Here is a 17,857-nt window from a genome sequence, read left to right on the forward strand (position 1 = left end):
ACTCCTTATTTTGCTCATAGACCGGGCTCCTTACAGCCATCCAGGCTCTGTTCTGGCTCCAGAACGTGGACGCCTGGGCTGTGTCCAGTGACCCCCAGACCCTCAGCTCTTCTCTGGGGGGTTATTATTCTGTGCTAGAGTTTTGGTCGCCGCCGTGCAGGCTGGGGGGCCGGGGACAGAGCCCCTTTGTTGGAAGAGCACGGAGGGAGGAGTGAGCTGGAGACCGAGGCAGATGGTGAGCCAGCCCTGGGCTGCGGGGCTGCCATCTCCCGTCCCCCCCGCGCTCTTGGGGTTCACAGTCTCCCTGTCTTTGAGGGAGGCAGCGGGGTTATGGGGGCCGGGGAGTGGCGGGGAGAAAGGTGACTGTTTCCAGTGGAATTTCATCCCTGGCAGCAGCCAAGCTTGCTGGGAAGACCTTGCATAAAAAGAGGCTGCAATCGATGGAGTCGGGCGGCTGCGTCCATAAAAGCTGTAGCTCGCTTTGCTCGGCAGCCCACGGCTCAAAATATGGGAGGGGGGGGGTGTTCATAGTTTTGCTTCTTCCCTACTCCACCGTCTTTGGGTCCAAGTGAGTGTCCTGGTCTCTGCTCCGTCCTGCTCCGGGTGCGTTGTTCTTGGCAGCTTCTGTGTTTTGGGGAGGTTGGAAAAGGCTCCGTCAGACTGGGTTGTGAAGGGTTGTGAAGGGCTGCTCCAGCACCGCGTCCCTGCCGGGCAGCGGGTCCGTGTGCGAGCAAATACCATCCACATGCAAAAAAGACTCTCTAAGAATAATAATAATAAAAACCTGCTTTTTGCCACATACTGAGGTATCCTTTCTTGGGTGGGATGCATATGGGGGGGCTACCAGGAAAGATCCGTGTTTGTTTAAAAGGGTGCCCAACCTCTTCCATTAAACTAGGCTTCCGAATCACTTTCCAGTGCCCAGGAAAAGGGACACACCTGTATGAGCAGAGCTGACTTGGTGTTAAATCCAGCTCAAGAACAGTGCCTGAAAGGGAGGCGGTCAGGCAGAGGGGAGAGATTTCGGTTTGCTTGCTTTCCTACTTCCACATTAGTATGTGCATTCAAATGCAGGGATCTATGGCGGATTGGAGACCATTCCTGCTTCCAGGCCTGCTGTGCCCAGGGAGAAGTTTTCCAGGCAGCTAGGCCAGGTAGGAACGTAGGGAAAAGAAAAAATAACGCTCTCTCCCCCCCCGCCCAAGGATAGCTTTGCTGTGCCAGCAAAATCCCACTGTAGCCATCCTTATAATGGCAAAATTGTGCTGCTGCTGAGCCCGCAGATTTTGCAGAGGAGGCCTTGCCGTTGGCGGTGCCAGCAGAAGCGCAATTTGCTCATCTAAACTGCATCCAGGCTAAAATCGCTCCAGTGATGGGAGATGCAGGGATCTCAGTGATGTGGTGCTGGACTGAGCCGTGCTGCCCCCACTCCTCCCCGTAGCTCGGCTGGGGAGGAGGGGGGGGGGGGGGCTCCTGGACCAGCAGTGGGATTTTGGCTGCGGTTCCACGCAGCTCTTTTTGGTCACGTTTTGATGCTGCAAGAAAAATACCATCGATGTTTAATGGCCCTTGAAATCGTGGTTCTCCCTCCCTGCCCGCCCAAGGGGTGGTGCAAGGGGCTGAGCGCAGGGGGGGGGTGGGGAGCTCCTCGGGGCAGGGGCTCCCAGCGTAACACCGGGAGGAATGCGGACTGGCCGGAGACCTGCCTGGGGAGATGTTTCTCCTCCCTTTGGGGCCCTGGTGAAATTAGATGCTTTTGATGCGTGTTTTCAGGCAGAGCAGCAAGCGTGCTTGTCCTGATGGGGCTCGGGGAGGTGATGCTGGGCAAGGGATGATGTTGTGCTCAGACCCGGGGAGGTGATGCTGGGTCGGGATGATGTGCTTGGACCCGTCGCACTCCCCTGTTTACACCTGGCATCCCCGGGGGTGGAGGAAGTGCTCGGCCATTAAGCGATGCCCCTGCAGCTCCCTTGGGACTGCGGCCAACTGGTAGACTGTGAGCAAGGCTGGAGTGGTATCTTTGGCTTTGCGCTGGGGATAAAATGGGGGAGAAAAAGGGACTTATGCATTTTTGGGAGTCTCCCACTGTGTGCTCCTGGGGATGCGTTTCTCTGGTGTCCCAGTGGTTTCCCCAAGGTCTTGGTGGTTGAGTGGGTTGTGGGGTGATGCCTCTATCCATCAGGAAGGGTGGGAAGGACTATCCATCCTGTCCTCTAGCCCTGTTGAAGCTACCATCCCGAGTGGCTGTAGCTGGTGCTAGGGGTGCAGGGTTTGGACTGTGGACAGGAGCCAAGGGCCAATGTGGTGACGTAAAGGTGCTCAGAGCAAGGTCCTGCGGGATCTTCCGCTGCGTTAGGGTTTCTAATACCTTCCCCAGTGGAATGGGCCGGAGCCTGGCCCTTCCTCTTATACTTGGTGCTGGTAAAGATGTGCTTTATTAGCATGGTTTCGAGCAGCCCTTCTCCCACCCTGAGCAAGCCTTGCCCCCCACCCCCCACCCCTTGGTGAGGTTGGACAGCCACCAGTCCCAGCCCTAAGCAATGGTTTGCTGGTGAAAATTTGATCTGGAGGATGAGCTGGTGCTGGAAATCCTAGTCGGGGATGGCACGGGGCACCGGGCAGGTCCCCGGCATTGGGGACAGGCTCCTGCTCTTTCCCAGCACAGCAGCTGTTGCAGAAATGGAAATCACCAGGAATTAATCTTGCTGCAGACGTGGTTAGAAGAGCAGGGCTTTCGTAAGGGAAATTTTAGATCTCCTTCCTAGGATAACGCAGGGTAAAGCTGAAATTAGTTTATAATTATATAGTAAATATGCCCCCATCTTGTCATTGCACCATCTTCTGATGAATATGGAAATGAACATTGTGAAGGGGAATTAACGTTGTTACGGCGGCCTTCCAGGTGAGCGCCTTGCGGTTCAGCCGCGGCTGCGACCGGCGGGAGGGTGTCGGATCACCTCCTTCAGCTGGGGTGAGCGCCCGACGAGTTGAAACAAGGCCCCGTGTGTTTTCGGCGTGTGCTAAACTGGTCCAGTTCAAGCTTGGGGTGGGAGGTGGTGCAGGGAATTGGGGCCAGCCTGGCATGTGCTGACACGAAAGCTGCCTTGCCGGGATGAGGAGACGTTGGCTGGGGTTAGGTAACGTGATCCAGCATCGCCTGCTCGAGGTGCCGAGGACAAGGGAGCGCTTTGTTCTGCCTGGCTGCTGCAAGGGAGAGCACGGTGTGCCCTGAACCACCCGAAAATGCAGGCGGGGTTGGGGAAGGTGAGGAGCCGAGAGCAGCCCCCAGCTCCCTGTCCGCGGCGCTGGGGTGAGGGAGCGGCGCTGCGTCCAGCTGCAGCAGCCCCTCGCTGGCTTTTCCAGCTGGGGATGGTCTTTAAAAAGCAAAATTTGGGAGGGGAGTGCCCCGGCGTGGCTGCCCCGCAGGGTGGTGCCTCTCCCTGGTATGAGGGTTTGGGGGTTTCCTTCTTCCCGTGTTTCCTCCCAGCCCCTCATTCCGGGATGGCACAGCTGGATGTCTGCAGGCATCGGGACTGGCTGGGGAGAAACACCGTCTCGCTCTGCTGTTTATTTGCTTTGCTTATCATTTGCTGCTCTCCAGCTCTTGAACTGCCAAGGGGATGGCAGCCACACAAACCCTTTATACCCGTCCCCGCCGGGGAGGATGGCGTGGCAGGAGCCCTGCCGTACGGCAGCGCCGCGGCGGTGACAGTTGGGCTCTCTCCCCACGCCGCGAGGATCAGCTGTTGGGTGCACAATATGCTCCGTTTTTCCTCTCCAGCTGTTGTCGCTGATGGTTATGGGAAGTGAAAGGTAGTTGCCAGTTTGGTATCTCTAAATCAGGGAGGTGATGGGCAGGAAGGAGGGGGGGAGGGAGGGTTCGCTGTGTCTGAGGCTGGGTTTTGTTTAAATCCAGGGAGACTTGAAAGAGTGGCAAAAGGATTGAAGTGACCTTGGGAGTAAATTTTATTGCCAGCGTAGCAGTGGCTGAAGAGCCATTTTGAGGGAGCTGGATGCAGGCAGGCGAGCCGAACATGGTGGGCTCGGAGCAGCGTGGTGTGTTCAGGAGGGATTGTGCCTTTTTGGAGGAGTAACAGCGATGTTAAGGCGCTCAGCCCTGTCTCTCTGGATCTGTATCCCCGGCAACTTCTGCAGAGGTTGCTCTTGCTTCTGCCGCCATCCATCTTACCCTGCCGTGCTGCTGCGAGCAAAGAGCCTTTTTAAATGTTTGGTGGTTAGATGTATTGCCCGTGCTTCCCTTTCTGCCCCTGATTCCTTCTCAGCAGAATTCCCTGTGGCTTGAATATGCTTTTAATACATTTGCTTTAATTGCTTTTAATTAAAAAAAAAAAAAAATAATTGAAATGGCCAGCGTGCTTAGGAGGGAGGGTTTTGAAGGGATTTGGCTCTTTGCTGCTTGCCAGCAGTGCCAGTAGTGGTGTGTGAATGAAATAGCCCCCGTGCTATCGCCGCGTGGCGTGTGTAATTCGGGTGTTTGGTGTCCCGGTGTGCTGGGTGGGGAGGCATCCCACATGCCGTGTCACTTGTGAGCCAAGCGGGTAATACTGCAGCAAGTAAAGATCCGGAAAGGCGAGTACGGATGAGTGCAGTCACCTTCCCAGGGTGCCGGTGGAAGCCCAGTAACACCTTTCTCCTGGCGGTGCTCCACCGGGCGGGCACACCGGGCGGGCACACCAGGTACACCGTGCCAGGCTCCCAGCGTGTGCCGTGTGTGGAGTGCCGGGGTTTCCCTTTGCAATCCCAGCGCTACAGCGGGGCTTTCTCCCTAACGAGATTAGCGGCACAAAGCGGTGATTCTTCTGCTGCTTTTAATGGATGTTCGGGGTTTGTGTGGGATCGGAAATTCCGACTTGCATCAGATGAGCCCTCTCTCTGACTGTTTTGTGGACAGATCTTCCTTTCCTCGACTTCAGGGCTGACATTCATATCGGTATAAGTGTTTTAGGCTTTCCTCTCCTGCTCCCCTCTGCCTCCCCTCCTTCTCAGCCCCTGTCATGGTGAATTTTATCTTCTTCCCTGCGCTTCCATCTTGTGGAAGACACGAAAGCTCAGTGGCCTTCCCAGGCCAAGCTAAATGCAGCTGGGAGGAAGGAGAAATGCAAAAGTCACTCTTGAATCATTGTTGTAGGTGCTTCTCTGTCTCCCTAGTTGAGATGTGCAAACACATATGTGTGCATATATATATATACACACACATACATACACAGGGCATCTGTCTAGTGCTTCACCTGATGGAGGGCTGTCTGTCCCTGCCTTGTGACATGTAGGGGCCAGGCTGGCAATTTTTCAAGAGCCCAAGGGCTGTGCTTCAGTTTGAATACAGATTTGTATAATTCATCAGGAATTAACCGCACCGCCATAATATTTGCCTCTGTGTTTATCTCCCATTGTTGGCAGCAGGGAGGTGCGTGGGGTTGGGCGTTTGCCGGCCGCAGAGACCCCTTCGCTTCACGGTTTGGCACTTTGTCAGTGCATGGGCTGATGGTCAGGAGGATGTAGGGAGGAACCTCTGGAAGGGAAAAGGGCTGAATGTGGGGTTGGGAGGAAAGGCTGGGCACGGGCTGAGCTTCTCAGCCTGGTTTCCTAAGGAAAAGAGGCTTATGGGATTGTGCTCCATCTGTGGATCTCCTTCTTCCACCCCCAGATGTCTGCAGCCCGTTGCTGAATTTCTCCTGGAGTGGTTTTGGTCCCTGCAGATGCTGGATGTCAGCACTGGCCGCTGGGAGAGGAATGCGTTTGCCCCTGTGGCACACAGAGCAGTACATGAGGGTCCTCCGGCTTCACCTTGCACTTACCCCATCCTGGCCATGCCATATCCAAGCGGGAGTCGTGAAGCCAGAGGTGATCGAGCACAGTTGGGTCCCCGGTGATGTCCTCGCTCCCATGCTGGGGTGTTTCTTACTGCTGGGACCCTCGTGTTGGGCGGTGGTTGCTGCCTGTTTGCTGAGCATGCATGTTGTGGTGTTGAGATCTGAGCAGGGTGCTGTGCTCTCTGTGCCTCAGTTTCCCCTTGCAGTGCCACCCCGCTTTACAAGGTGCCCTGAGAGGGGCTGAGCCATGGCACTCGCTTTTCAAACAAGGAGTTTTAAAATAAGCAGCGATGGAGGCTGCGTCTCCCAGGGCTTTGAGTTATCCCGACTCGTGCTGACTGCACCTGGCAGAAGCCTGGGAGCCAAAAAAACCCCACATCCAGCTGCCGCTTCCCCACCAGATGTTAGTGATGGGGTGACTGCTTGGGTTTTGGTGGTGGCCCTCTCAGCGGAGCAGATTGAGCTGCAATGGAGAGGCCACCTCGCTCTAGGCCTGGTGAAACCAATGGCTTGGGGCAGTCCCCAGCTTGGGGACTTGTATTTGGGTCACCTGATTTCTGGAGGAAGGGATGAGATGAGCAGCCCAGGTCTGGCACCATGTGGGCTTGGCTTTGCAGAATCATGGAATCATAGAATTGTTTGGGTTGGAAGGGACCTTAAAGACCACCTAGTTCCAGCCCCCTGCCATGGGCAGGGCCCCCTCCCCCCAGCCCAGGCTGCCCCCAGCCCTGTCCAGCCTGGCCCTGAGCCCTGCCAGGGATGGGGCACCCACAGCTGCACTGGGCAGCCTGGGCCAGCGCCTCGCCGCCCTCACGGTAAAGAATTTCTGATGAGGCTCCTTCTGGCACACCTGGGCGTGGGCCCACTGGGGACTGTCCTGGCTGCCACCCCTTACCGTTCTGGATGGGGGGACAGGCAGGGATGAACCTGGGGGCAATCCCGTGGTGGCCTCCCACCCCACGCAGAGGGAAGGCAGCCAGGGCAGCGTGGGCAGCAACGGGCAGCCGAGGGGACGAGTGGGCAGGTGGCATTCACCTTCTGGCGGGTGCCCCGGAGTGTGTCCGTGGGGCTGGCTGCTGCCCATCACGCAGCGGTGTTTAATTTCTCAATGGGAGAGCAGGAAGATAATGCTGCACAGTCCCATTTAACCTGCTGGTGACCTGGTCTTAAGTCATTGTGGCTGAAAATAGACCGTGTTCCCTCCAGGGCACAGCTAATGGCGCTGGGAAAGCTGGGATCTCTCTTTGAAGGCTGATTTAATTGCTGCTGGCAGGCACTCGGTGCAGGTGATGTGGGGACCGGCACCCGTGCCATCCCACAGTAACCTCCCCCCACCAAGTGCCTGTAGCTCTGCTGGCTCTGGCAGTGAAGGGTAATGAGCTTGTTTCTAATGAAGGCATGGGACAGCGGCTCTGCGCCGGTGCATGGGTGTCCCTGCGTTAGTTGCACGGGCAGGGCTCGGCATGGGTGGAGCTGGGGCTTGCTTGTTTGCATCGCATCTTCTGCCCTGAGATTGGATAATTTAAAATAATATTATTTTTTTTTAATGGGGTGGGTTAAATTTCTGTGCTTAGGAAGGAGGGGGGCGCACCTGCAACGGCAGTGTGTGCCCAGTGCCAGGAGCAGAGTCAGCCCTAGAGCCCCTGCGCTGGCCACCAGTGGCTGGAGGGTCTTCACCGTGATGAAGGATGGACCAGAGCAAAGCCATTTTGATGCTGTCCTAGAAAATCAGGAGAGGAGGGCGAGGCTACAATCTAGCAACTAGGTTCTGTGTTCCTGGGGATTCTGCTAATCAGTCTGAGAGTTAAAATTACTAATTTTTAATGTCCACACAGCGTCTTAGGAAATGTGGAGCTGCAGACCCCACTGAGTCACTCCTTGCCATTTCAGGAAAGCTGCGCGGTTGTGTAGTGAGAGCCTGGAGGTTTTGGTGGACCCCTGTTGGGTCACCAGCAGAAAGGGAGACACATCCAGTATGGTGGGAGATTTCAGGCTGGGGGAGCAGAGAAGCTTCCGCTGTAGCAGCCGGCGGTGACCCAGGAGTGTTGACACTGGTTGGACTGTTTGTGCGTCAGGATTCCTGTGGGACCGGGTCGGTGCTTCCCAGGCCACGCGTTTCAGGCTGTGCAGACCAGCTGCGCATCATGTTGGGGGTCCCAGTGGGGTGGTTCTATCCTGGCCCCTCCAGCGGGAGGAAGAGCCACCTTCCCTCTGCCAGAGGGATCTGTGTTCTCACCCGGGTGGCTTCTCACTTGTGACCTTGCAGGAGATCTTCTGGGCATCTCAGTGGTGTCCTTCTGCTGTGGCCTCAAGCCCTGAAGCACAGGTGTACCTTGGGTTGTATTCGCTTTGTTGCATGGTGGAAACAGTCTGCCAGATGCTGAGGGCAGAGCCAGGGTGTGAGCACCAGTCCCTTGAGCCCTTGCAACCACTTCTCATTTTCTCCTCCTCTGCCATCTCCAGGACTGTTCCAGCTCCTGGGCAAGGAGGAGGTGAGCAGTAGGGCTCAGCCTGATGATACTTAATTGCACAGAGGTGGGGACCCCCCCCCCCCCGTGCCCTGTGCACACACCCTGCGCTTTGGTGTCCCTTGGCTGCGGGGTGCCTGGCAGCATGGTGATCCATCGTGGGGGCAGCACGGCAGTGAAATCACAGCACGCATCGGCACGGCATCGGCACGGGCTAATGGCTGCGGGAGGGCTCCTTGGAAACCCAGTAGGAACGCGCAGTGTTCCTGTGCTGACGCAGCTGCGAGCAATAGTAAATATTGAGCAAGAGCCACTTAAAAATAAAGCAGCCTGGACACAGATTTCCACGTGGAATAAAATAAAATTAAAAGAAACAATAGAGATCTGTGCTGCGCTGGCGGGAACTCGCCTTGGCTTTTGAGGTAGTGATTTTTGCAGCTGAAGGAAAGCAGCGCAGCTGTGTTTGAGCTGGTGAGGGCTGGGAGCGTGGACACCCCCCCACACACACCAGAGGATGCTTCTCTGAGCTTGCTGGGGCCCTTAGAAGATTAAACAGGGAGTTAAATTGACCTGGCTGTTCTGGACCTGGGAGATGAGATTGAAGGCCTTCAGGGGACGTGGAGAATCGAGGCTGTAAAATAAGACTTTGAAGCAACTGCCAGCAGCATGACATGGGGTGTAAATACGGCAGGGTGAGCTTTTGGGGTGGCAGGTGCTGGGCTGTGGTAGCAGCAGCAGCCTGGGGCTGTGGGGACAGGGATGGGGACCGGCTGCTGCTGCCTCCAGGCGCATCTTGTCTGGGGACTTAGGTTCCAGCCTGGCCTGTTCCAGGGCTCGTATTGTTGGCGTCTTGTGCGTCGCATAGTCAAGGTGGCTCTGGTGCCTTGGGTGTCACTGGAGCTGCCCTGGCAGGTAGGGAAGGAGGTGGCAAAGATTTACACTGTCAGCGCTCTGGCTCTCAGCTGATTGCAGCCGTAAATGTGTGCATGGGAAATAGCCACGGCCGTGCCTCACTGTGCTGCGTGCCCCTGTGGCATGGGGCAGAGGTGTGGAGGTGTGTGCTGGAGGCAGGGAGAGCTAAAAGAGTCTCTCCCTGGAAGCTGCTACTTCTGCAGGATCAGGGATGCACCGATGGGAGTGAGCATGGACAGCTGGTGCTGGTGTGGTGGCCGCCCTGCCGGTGGTGGAGGGGGCCCCAGGGGGGCTGGTGCCCAGCGAGTACTTGCTGTGCTTGTACTTCTCCTGGTTCCCCTCCATCCCTGCTGGGGAAAGGCAACTCATGAGGATGTAAGCATTTATCCAGCTGTTTGTGGTATGGACTGCTGTCCCAGTTGGCGGCCTGCGAGGCACTGTGAGCTGGACTGGGGAAGAGGTGACCGTGCTCCCGGCCAAGGGCGGCTGTGGCTCCTGCTCTGTGCCAGACCTCAGCCAGCTGAGACCCCGCCGGCAACAGGGCTGCACATCTCCCTTGGGTGCTCGGAGTAGAAAACACCCCAAGGGAATAAACCCACAGGCTTGCTGTGTTTCCCAGCCGCTCTGGGCTTGGACCGGGGGGACCACGGGGCCAGGCTTTTCATCTCGGGCCCCTCTGTGGCCGCAGCCCCTTGCAGAGCGCTGCGTGGTGCCAGCCTGCTTCCTGGCACTGTCTCTGTGTCACGGCCGGCGGTTGGGAGTATTTCATAAGTGGCAGAAACCCGTAACGGGCAGATGGGGCCAATGGGGGAGAGTTACTTCACTTCTCCCGGAGCACTGGAGGTTGCCGGTCTCCTGGTGACAGGACTGTGGCTTCTCAGGCAAGGATGGCTCATGCCTGGGGCTCGGCTTCAGGGTGCGCTTTGCAGCCGACAGTGCGTGTGGCCGCCTGCTCGCCTGTCCGGGCCAGCGGGGCTGTGACACAGCTGCGTCCTCATGTGATTCCCTTCGAGGTGACAGTCGAGGTGACAGCACGGACCTGAGAGCTGTCCCAGGGCATGAGCAGAGGCTTTGTGTGTGCTGCTTCTCCCTAGTGTGTCAGTGCTGCCGGCTGGTTTGGAGCACACGGAGCTGAACCGGGAGGGTGAATTCCCCGTTGAAGGGTGTCTTTTGCTCCTGCTTGCTGTCCTTGACCCATCACGGGTGCCCCAGTGAGCCGTCACCTCTGCACTGGGTCAGCAGCCAGCGTGGAGGGCAGCGTGGGGATGCCATGAAGGTACCAGCAGGTTGCCTGCGGCCGGGCTGGTGTGGAGCAGCTTTCCCAGCACTGGCGCACGCACATGTCACATCAGGCATGTAGCCTGGTTTGTTGGCCAGAGCCGTGTCCACAGGGGAGGTGCGTTCAGCTCCAGCATGTCCCTTCCAGCATGTCCCCCTCCTGCCTGGCTCTTTCACAACCCAGGCTTGGCTGACTCGTCCAGCTGGGGCTGAATTTCAGGCCTGGGGACTAGGGGGGGTGAGACAGGGAGAGCCCACGGGTTCCGAGCTTTGGGCAACCAGCAGCACGTGGCAGCCCACTGGGCTTTGGCCATGCCTGCCTACTTCTGCCCGGCGATGTTTTCTGGTGGCTCCCTCCCCCGCGGGGAGCTTCGGGCAAAGCCCGAGTGGGCTGAGCACACGTGGGGCCCGTTTCCCTCCCGCTTCCCCCAGCGTGACCGACCTCCGGCCCCCAGACGTTTGGCATGCGGTTTGTGCGGTAGCTGGTATCTCATCTCCCCATCAGTCACATCCCCTCTCTGTGGTGAGTCACCCGGCCATACCTCTTCCCCCGCCCCCCAGCCTGCTCCATGCCATTTTGGGGAGTTGAGCAAAGATGAAGAAGATGTTTTCAACTGGGCTGACACATCTGCACCCACCGAGTTCCTCTAATAACAGCCCTTAGTGATTTATGTCTCAATTGTGCAAAGCAGGTATGTTTTATCATCTTGGAAGGAGGGGGACGGGTGCGTGTGTCCCCTCCATGCCCATCCGCTGCACCCAGTGGAGCATCACGGGGGGAGCTGAGCAGGGACCTGCATTTTGGCTGCTGGCTCTTGCCTTCCTGCAGGGTGAAAGTGGCTTGAGTGGCAATCTCTGTGCCCCTTAAACCCTTTTACCCTCCGAGCTGGGTTGCTTTGGATCATGTGTGCCCATGCTGCCAAAACATTGGTGTGAGATTTGTGTTAGTGGTGCCTTTCCCAGGCGGCCAGAGGCTGTGCTGATGGGCACGTGTGTTTGGTGTGGCGTGGCTTGGCAGGGAAGGGGGGGGGCACAGCCAGTCGGGGCTAGCGGCGCTGCCAACTTGCACCTCGTCGCCTGTGCTGCCATGCCAGCCCGCCTCTGGGCAAGCAGGCGGCTGGAGGAGCGTGGCTCAGCCTGCTGAGACCTGTCGGCATGTCCCTGGGCAAAGCGGATCTTGCGCTGGTTCAGCAAACGCTCTGGCCTCAGGCAGATGGAGATGGTTGTGGTTTCCCCCTTTCCCCTCCCTTTCTCCTGGCAGCAGCCCATGGTTGGGGTGAGCTGTGTGTTGCTCACTGCGGTAGAGTTTCTCCCCTTGGCATCGCTTTCTGGCGCGGAGATCCAAGGAGGGAGCGACTTGCCCGCGGCCGCCTCCTGCAAATGCAGCTACTTAGTGCATGGAGGAGCAGCTTCACCTCCGGGTCCTGCCTGGGGGAGTGGGGCAGCGAGTTTAGGGCTGTGCGTGAGTCTTAGGCCAGCCCGTCAGCACTGCTGCTGGAGGGCTGTACGGAGGAAGGGGTGCTCCGGCATTGCCTTGAGGTTGGATTTGCATTGGGTTCATCCCCGGGAAGGCTGTGGCTCGAGTCCGGCTCTGACTCCTGGCGGGGCAGAGGCCAGGTAAATACAGCCCGGGCGGCTTCTCCTCCAGGCACTTAGCAAGGGAAAACGGTGTCGCTGGCAAACCCAAGGCTGGGGTTCAGGTGGCTCTCTGGTTTTGCTGCTGGTCAGCTGGGTCATGCAGGCAAGTCTTTGCACCTGCCCATGCCTCAGTTTCTCCACTAGCAAAGCTTTGGGCTGTGCTTTGAGATCCAGTGCTGGGCTTATGCCTCCCCCAGGAGCAATGCTGTTGCCGTGGCTGGTGGGATGCGCTGGAAAGGGCTGCCCGGTGCCAGGTGGCTTTGGGGCTTGGCTGGTGGCATCAGCTCGGTTGTACTGCTGCTGCTTCCCAGCTGGGGTGGCTGACACAGCCCTGCAGGGTCCCCTGCCTGTCCACCTGAACCTGTCCCCAACTTGGGCTGCACATAGAACCACTTGTTACTGCTCTGCTCCCTGCTTCAGCACAGGAGCTAGAAAACCTCCGTGATGGCTCATCTTACGCTGGGCAGCTGGAGAGGATTTCTTCTGCCCTTCAGCCACTGTCATCCCACAGTTCCTCGTCCTCTTGTTCTTTCGGCTGACCTTCCTCCTCCTCCTGCAGCCCTGGGCTGAGGCTGGGTCCCTGTGGGGGGATGTGATAAAGCTGATTGCAGAGGAAGCCCCAGAGCGTTTGGGGCAAGGGGTGACCCTGAGTTATCCCTGGGTAGGATAAGACGCCACAGGCAGGGAGCTGCCCCAGTAGGACCAGGAATGTCACTGGTACCAAAATGCCTTTTGGGGTACCAGTAGCTTAAGCTGTGTGCACCTGTGTCCCTGTGCTGGGTGGCAGGGCCGGATTGTGTCCCCTTCCTGGAGCTCGGCGGGTGGCTTCATGTCCTTGCACCATCTGCGAGCGGGGACAGGCCATGAGCACCTGTGCACGGCAGTGTCTGCAGCGTGGGATGTGTCTCACCACGATCTCCATGCAGGTGCTCTCGCCTGCTGCAGTGGCTGCAGCTGGGATCGAGGTCTGGCTGGGAGAAGGGACTCACGTGGGGATGTCTGGGGCCGGGGCCGCGGGGCTGATGTGGCATGGGGTGCTCCAGGGGGATTGCCATGCTGTAACCATGTGCTGCGCCAGATGGGACTCGCGTTCCCTCAGAAATGTGTTGCTCCTGCTCCAGATGCTGGCTCAGTGCCAGCCCAGCCGTGCCAGAGCAGCGCGGTGGAGGTGGCGCGGCCGAGACAAACATGCTGTGGTGTGGAACTGCTCACAGCTAAGCCAGGGTAGGTGCTCCTGGGGGCTCCCCAGCGTTCTCCAGCCCTGGAATAAGAAAAGGTGTTTGGAAATCCTCCACAGTGAATGTTTTGGGGTTACCAAGGAGAAGTGTGAATGTGGTGCATGCTCAGTGTCTTTAAAGCACCCTGCACGGGATTAAATTGCAAGTTTCACCTGCTGGGAACGGGCTCTGCATTGAACTTCATGGGCACAGCAGCTCCCCTGGTCCTGCTGCTGGAGGCTTGGCGTGTGCGGGTGATGCTGCTGGGATCTGTCGGGCGATGGATCTGGGCCAGGAGCTGTGCGGAGCACCGCGTTGGTGAGGCACATATGCCGGGATGCAAACATGTATGCGAAAGAGATCCTGGCTGTCTAAATAATGTGAAATATTGACTAGCTCTCGCAGATGGTGCTCCACGTGCAGCTTTGGGGACTGAACTTCTCTGTCTCCCCTTGGGTTTTGGTGTGATGTTGTTTTGATCCAGTTGGATGCTGGACTCTTGACAAACTTGTTGCCTGGTTGCTTTCAGTGGGATTGTTGAACCTGGGGGAAGCTGATTGCTGATGGGGTCTGAGGGGAAGGAGGGAGGGTTGCAGCGGGCTTGACTGGCTCCTTCACGCTCTCCTGCTGGCTTTTCCTTGTTTTTGAAATGATGGCGCCGACTGGGATGCTGGTTCTCGCAGGGCGCTGGGTTTGTCGTGGGGCTCGCGTGGCGGTTGGTGGCAGTGTTGCAGAGGAATTGCTGCCTCTAGCCAGGAGCTTGTGCTCTTACCGCTATTACGGTAATTGTATTCACTGATGAAATCCTGATGATGATTATTTGCCTGAGGACATTGCTGGGGGGCCCACTCTTGGAGAGGGCCCCCGTATCCAGGACATAATCCAGACCGCTGGCAGCAGGGCCTCAGGGACACACTGCTTTTGTATCAGCTTGTGGATGGGTGGCAGGTTTTCTGCTGTGTTTTGCCTTCCTCCGGGATACAAGATGCTGGTTTTGGATATGTGAAACTATGTTTTGTGTGAGCTGCTGTGGAGGATGCTCTGGTGTTTTCCCATAGCCCATACCCAGTGCTGGGCAGCTGCAGTGGGGACGGGCTGTATTGGCAAAGCTATGCTGGCAAGAGGATCTTATTGCTGCTCGGGAAGCATACTGGGGAGTGCCCTCACCCACAGGTCGCTGTAACGGTGATAAAACAGCTTATCAGCCAGGTGGTTAGGTCATTCAGCCTTCAGATTTAAGGCTCTGCTCAGAAAGCAGCACGCTGCGTTTGCAGCCCACCAGCTACAAAGTTAGACCCTGCAGAGGTGCGAGGGATGTGGTGGGAGACCCGCAGTGGGGGGTCAGTGCCTGAAGCGGGGGTCCCGAGCAGCGCTCCCCACCGTGGGCTGTGTGTGGTGTGCCTTGCGGCGTGTGTCCTTGCAGCCGCTGCTCCTGGCGCGTGCGGGACCGACAGCCACAACAGTCTGTGCTTCTGCGGGGCTCGTTCCAAGGCAGCGTGCCGCTTGGGCTGAAACATGTTTCCCTCTTCTGTTTCCCATTTTCTGCAGGCTTTTCCCATCTGCCTAATGGGCTCTACCCGTCGTACATTCCCCTGAGCCACCTCGAGCCCCCCAGCGCCGGCAGTCCTCTCCTGGCCCAGCTGGGTCAGCACAGCCTCTTCGAGTCGCAGAAAGGTGAGTCTGCGTCCCCGCGCACCCTTTCCTTTGGTCACCCCTGGGTGCTCGCCCTGTCCTTTGGGCTCGATGGGATGCTGGAGCTGCGAGATGCTGGGATGTTGAGGGTGAAGAGCAGGAACCCCCTGAAGTTATCATCCAGGGATGTTTCCTGGTCTTAGCAGGACCAAGGTCTTGGATGTGGCAGTGCTGTAGGGAACCTGGCGAGGTCCTTCCTTGAAACCCCCATGTGCTGCAGCATCGCCTGGCTCAGCATGCGTCAGGGACAGGGCTGTCCTGTGTCCCACCTGGGCCACGTGGAACCTGCCTGGTCTCCTCTGCCCTTGTCCTTCCTGGCCGTGTCTGAGACATCCATGAAACCTGTTCCTTCCTGGTTTGCCACCTCTCACCTCTGAGTAAGACTGAAGGTGTTGGAGGCCTGTGGTGATTTTGTTTGCTTTTGCTCCGCAGATGGGTTCTACCTGTCCAGCCACGCGGGCCAGTCCGCTTTGCACCCGCAGCCTCCCCTCTCAAGGACTGCGGGCAGCCACACATCGAGCACTTTGCTCCGGGAGAAGGACCTTGGGCAGCTGCACAAGAGCTCGAAAGAAGGCCTGAAAGACCCTGGTGGGAAGGAGCGGGCATGCCGGAGTGATTTGTCCCTGCCCTTTGCCAAGAAGGAGGGCAAGCCAAAGGAGGAGCCCCGGCCCCGCAGCGTGGTAGACCTCACACAGGACACCAAACCCGACAGTGACCGGAAAGTGAGCGTGGTGGAGAAGGCGGTGAAGGTCGGTGAGCGTCTCTCACCGTTCCTGGCTGAGCACATGCCAAATCGGGGCGCGGGCAGTGGGGAACCCAAGTCCAAGAACCCGCTGCAGAGCTCTTCCCTCAGCAACTGCAATGGAGGCGGGGACCCCATGCTGAAGGTCCTGGGTGCCGAGCAGGACCGCTGTGCCAAGGATCCCGCTCGGCACGATGAGAACATGAGGCCTTCTGCGCACGCCCATGCCGAGCGGCTGAAGCGGGGGGAGCCCCTCCTGCCCTCCGTGGGTGCTTTGCACGTCTCCTGCAGCTGCCCATCCCCGCACCCCTCGCAGCCGGGGAAGATGACGCCGGCCACAACATTCCCTCCGCAGCCCGTCCATTCTAGCATGTACACCATCTTCCCGCCGGCCAAGGAGCTGGGGAGGGAGCACAAAGTCATCGCCCCCACCTTCGTGCCTTCGGTTGAAGCTTACGACGAGCGGAGCGGGCCCATCCAAATCGCCTCACAGGCCCGTGACAACAAGGTGAAGGACAAGGACCTCGGCAAGGTGGGGGTGCTGCAGTCGTCCACGGAGCGGTGCCTCACGGATGCCTCCCGCACGCTCTTGTCCCAGGACTTTTCTTGCCACAGCGATGCCAAAAGGATGGAGGCTCTGAGGGAGAAGGGCTCAGTGATCAGGGCGAACTCCATGGCACTGAAGAGACAGGTCACTTCCGAGCCCTTCCTCAACCGGCCGGGGCTGGGCTCTCCGGAGAGCAGGGAGTTCCTGGCCTCCAAGGACTTGCTGAAGCCAAGTCCGGAGGCAGAGCATCGACCCTGTGAGCGGGACCGCTTCCAACGATCCAGCTCCAAAGAAGCGGCAAAGGTCTACGGCACTTTGGACTCTTCCCGGCAGCACCTGGACCACGGTCAGCTGAAACCACCCGAGCAGAAGTGGAAGCCCTTTGAGATGGGCAACTTTGCTACTACGCAGATGGCGGTGCTGGCCGCGCAGCACAACCACGTCACCCGGGCAGAGGAGGAAGCCAAGAAGGTCTACCTTGACCCCAGCGGCTTGCCACGGTCCTCAGTGGTGGGCTCGCGGAGCGCTGCAGATGTCCTCCACCCCGCCTCCCACGGCGAGGGGTCGGCCATGCAGAGCCTCATCAAGTACAGCGGCAGCTTTGCCAAGGAGACTGCATCCCGGCAGAGCTGTGGCAAGAAGAGCCCCTTTGGGGGCTTGGGCAACGTGAAGTTGGACTCTTCGCAGCTGGGTGCCTCCAAAGTGCAGCAGCTGCTGTTGCAGCAGCCAGCGAAGCAGCTGAAGAGGGACCCCGAGAGACCCGAGAGTGCCAAATCCTTTGGCCGTGAGAGCATCGGCTCCCAGGGTGAGGTGGAGGTGAGGCACTTGCCTGTCGGCATCGCCGTGGCTGTGGCCCGGCAGAAGGACAACAGCAGCAGCAGCAGCAGCAAACTGGGGCCCAGCTTGGCAGACCGGGATCGCTCGCTGTCTCTCAGCAGCATCAAAGGTAGGTTCCCCACATCTGTCCTTGGGACTTCCCTGCAGGATCTGTTTCCTGGGGAAGCAGCCACCCAGTGCTGGCTGTGTGGCGTGAGCTGAGTTTGGCGTCCTTAGCTCCCTTTGTCTCCCGCTCCCAGCCAAGGGCACGCTGTAAACCACAGCGGGGAGCAAGATGCCCTGTGCAAGAGGGAGTCCCCTTTCCCCGGTTCCATCCCCTCTGTCCATCTCCGAGGACAACCCTTCTCCATGTGTCTGATCCCCGTTAGCAAAGGGAGGGACAGAGAAACCCCTTAATCTACCTTTGTGCTGGTGTTTTAATCTCACGGTTTTGACTTAAGCCAGGGTGCTGGCAGGCGGGGGATGGCTCCGGCGAGCTTGTTGGTGCTCTGCTTGCCTTGTGTAGCAAGATAACGCCTGGGGGCTGCCTAGCACGGGGAGAACTCTGCTCTGGTGTGCCAAGGAGCCGTGCCAGAGCACATGGCCGGTGAGCAGTGGCTGGGCTTTCTGGTTTTGGCCTTTGCCTTTCCCGTTTTTGTTGCCTTTGCCCCCCTCTCCCAAACCTCGGCAGCGAGAGGCAGTTTCTCCCAGCCAGC

The 17,857-nt window shown here is 58.4% G+C and overlaps 1 protein-coding gene across 5 annotated transcripts in view; it reads left to right on the forward strand.

The window, feature by feature from the left end:
* Positions 1 to 17,857, forward strand: part of TNRC18 (trinucleotide repeat containing 18) — a 59,275-nt gene that overhangs the window by 4,709 nt on the left and 36,709 nt on the right. For all 5 annotated transcript variants that reach the window (XM_055708451.1, XM_055708447.1, XM_055708449.1 and 2 more), the window contains exons 3-4: positions 14,893 to 15,018; positions 15,469 to 17,271. In XM_055708451.1, the coding sequence (XP_055564426.1) occupies positions 14,893 to 15,018; positions 15,469 to 17,271 (1,929 nt within the window). The remainder of the gene's footprint in view (positions 1 to 14,892; positions 15,019 to 15,468; positions 17,272 to 17,857) is intronic.

The sequence above is a fragment of the Falco cherrug genome, chromosome 4 (genome assembly GCF_023634085.1).
Source record: "Falco cherrug isolate bFalChe1 chromosome 4, bFalChe1.pri, whole genome shotgun sequence".
In the NCBI taxonomy this organism is placed as follows: Eukaryota; Metazoa; Chordata; class Aves; order Falconiformes; family Falconidae; genus Falco; species Falco cherrug.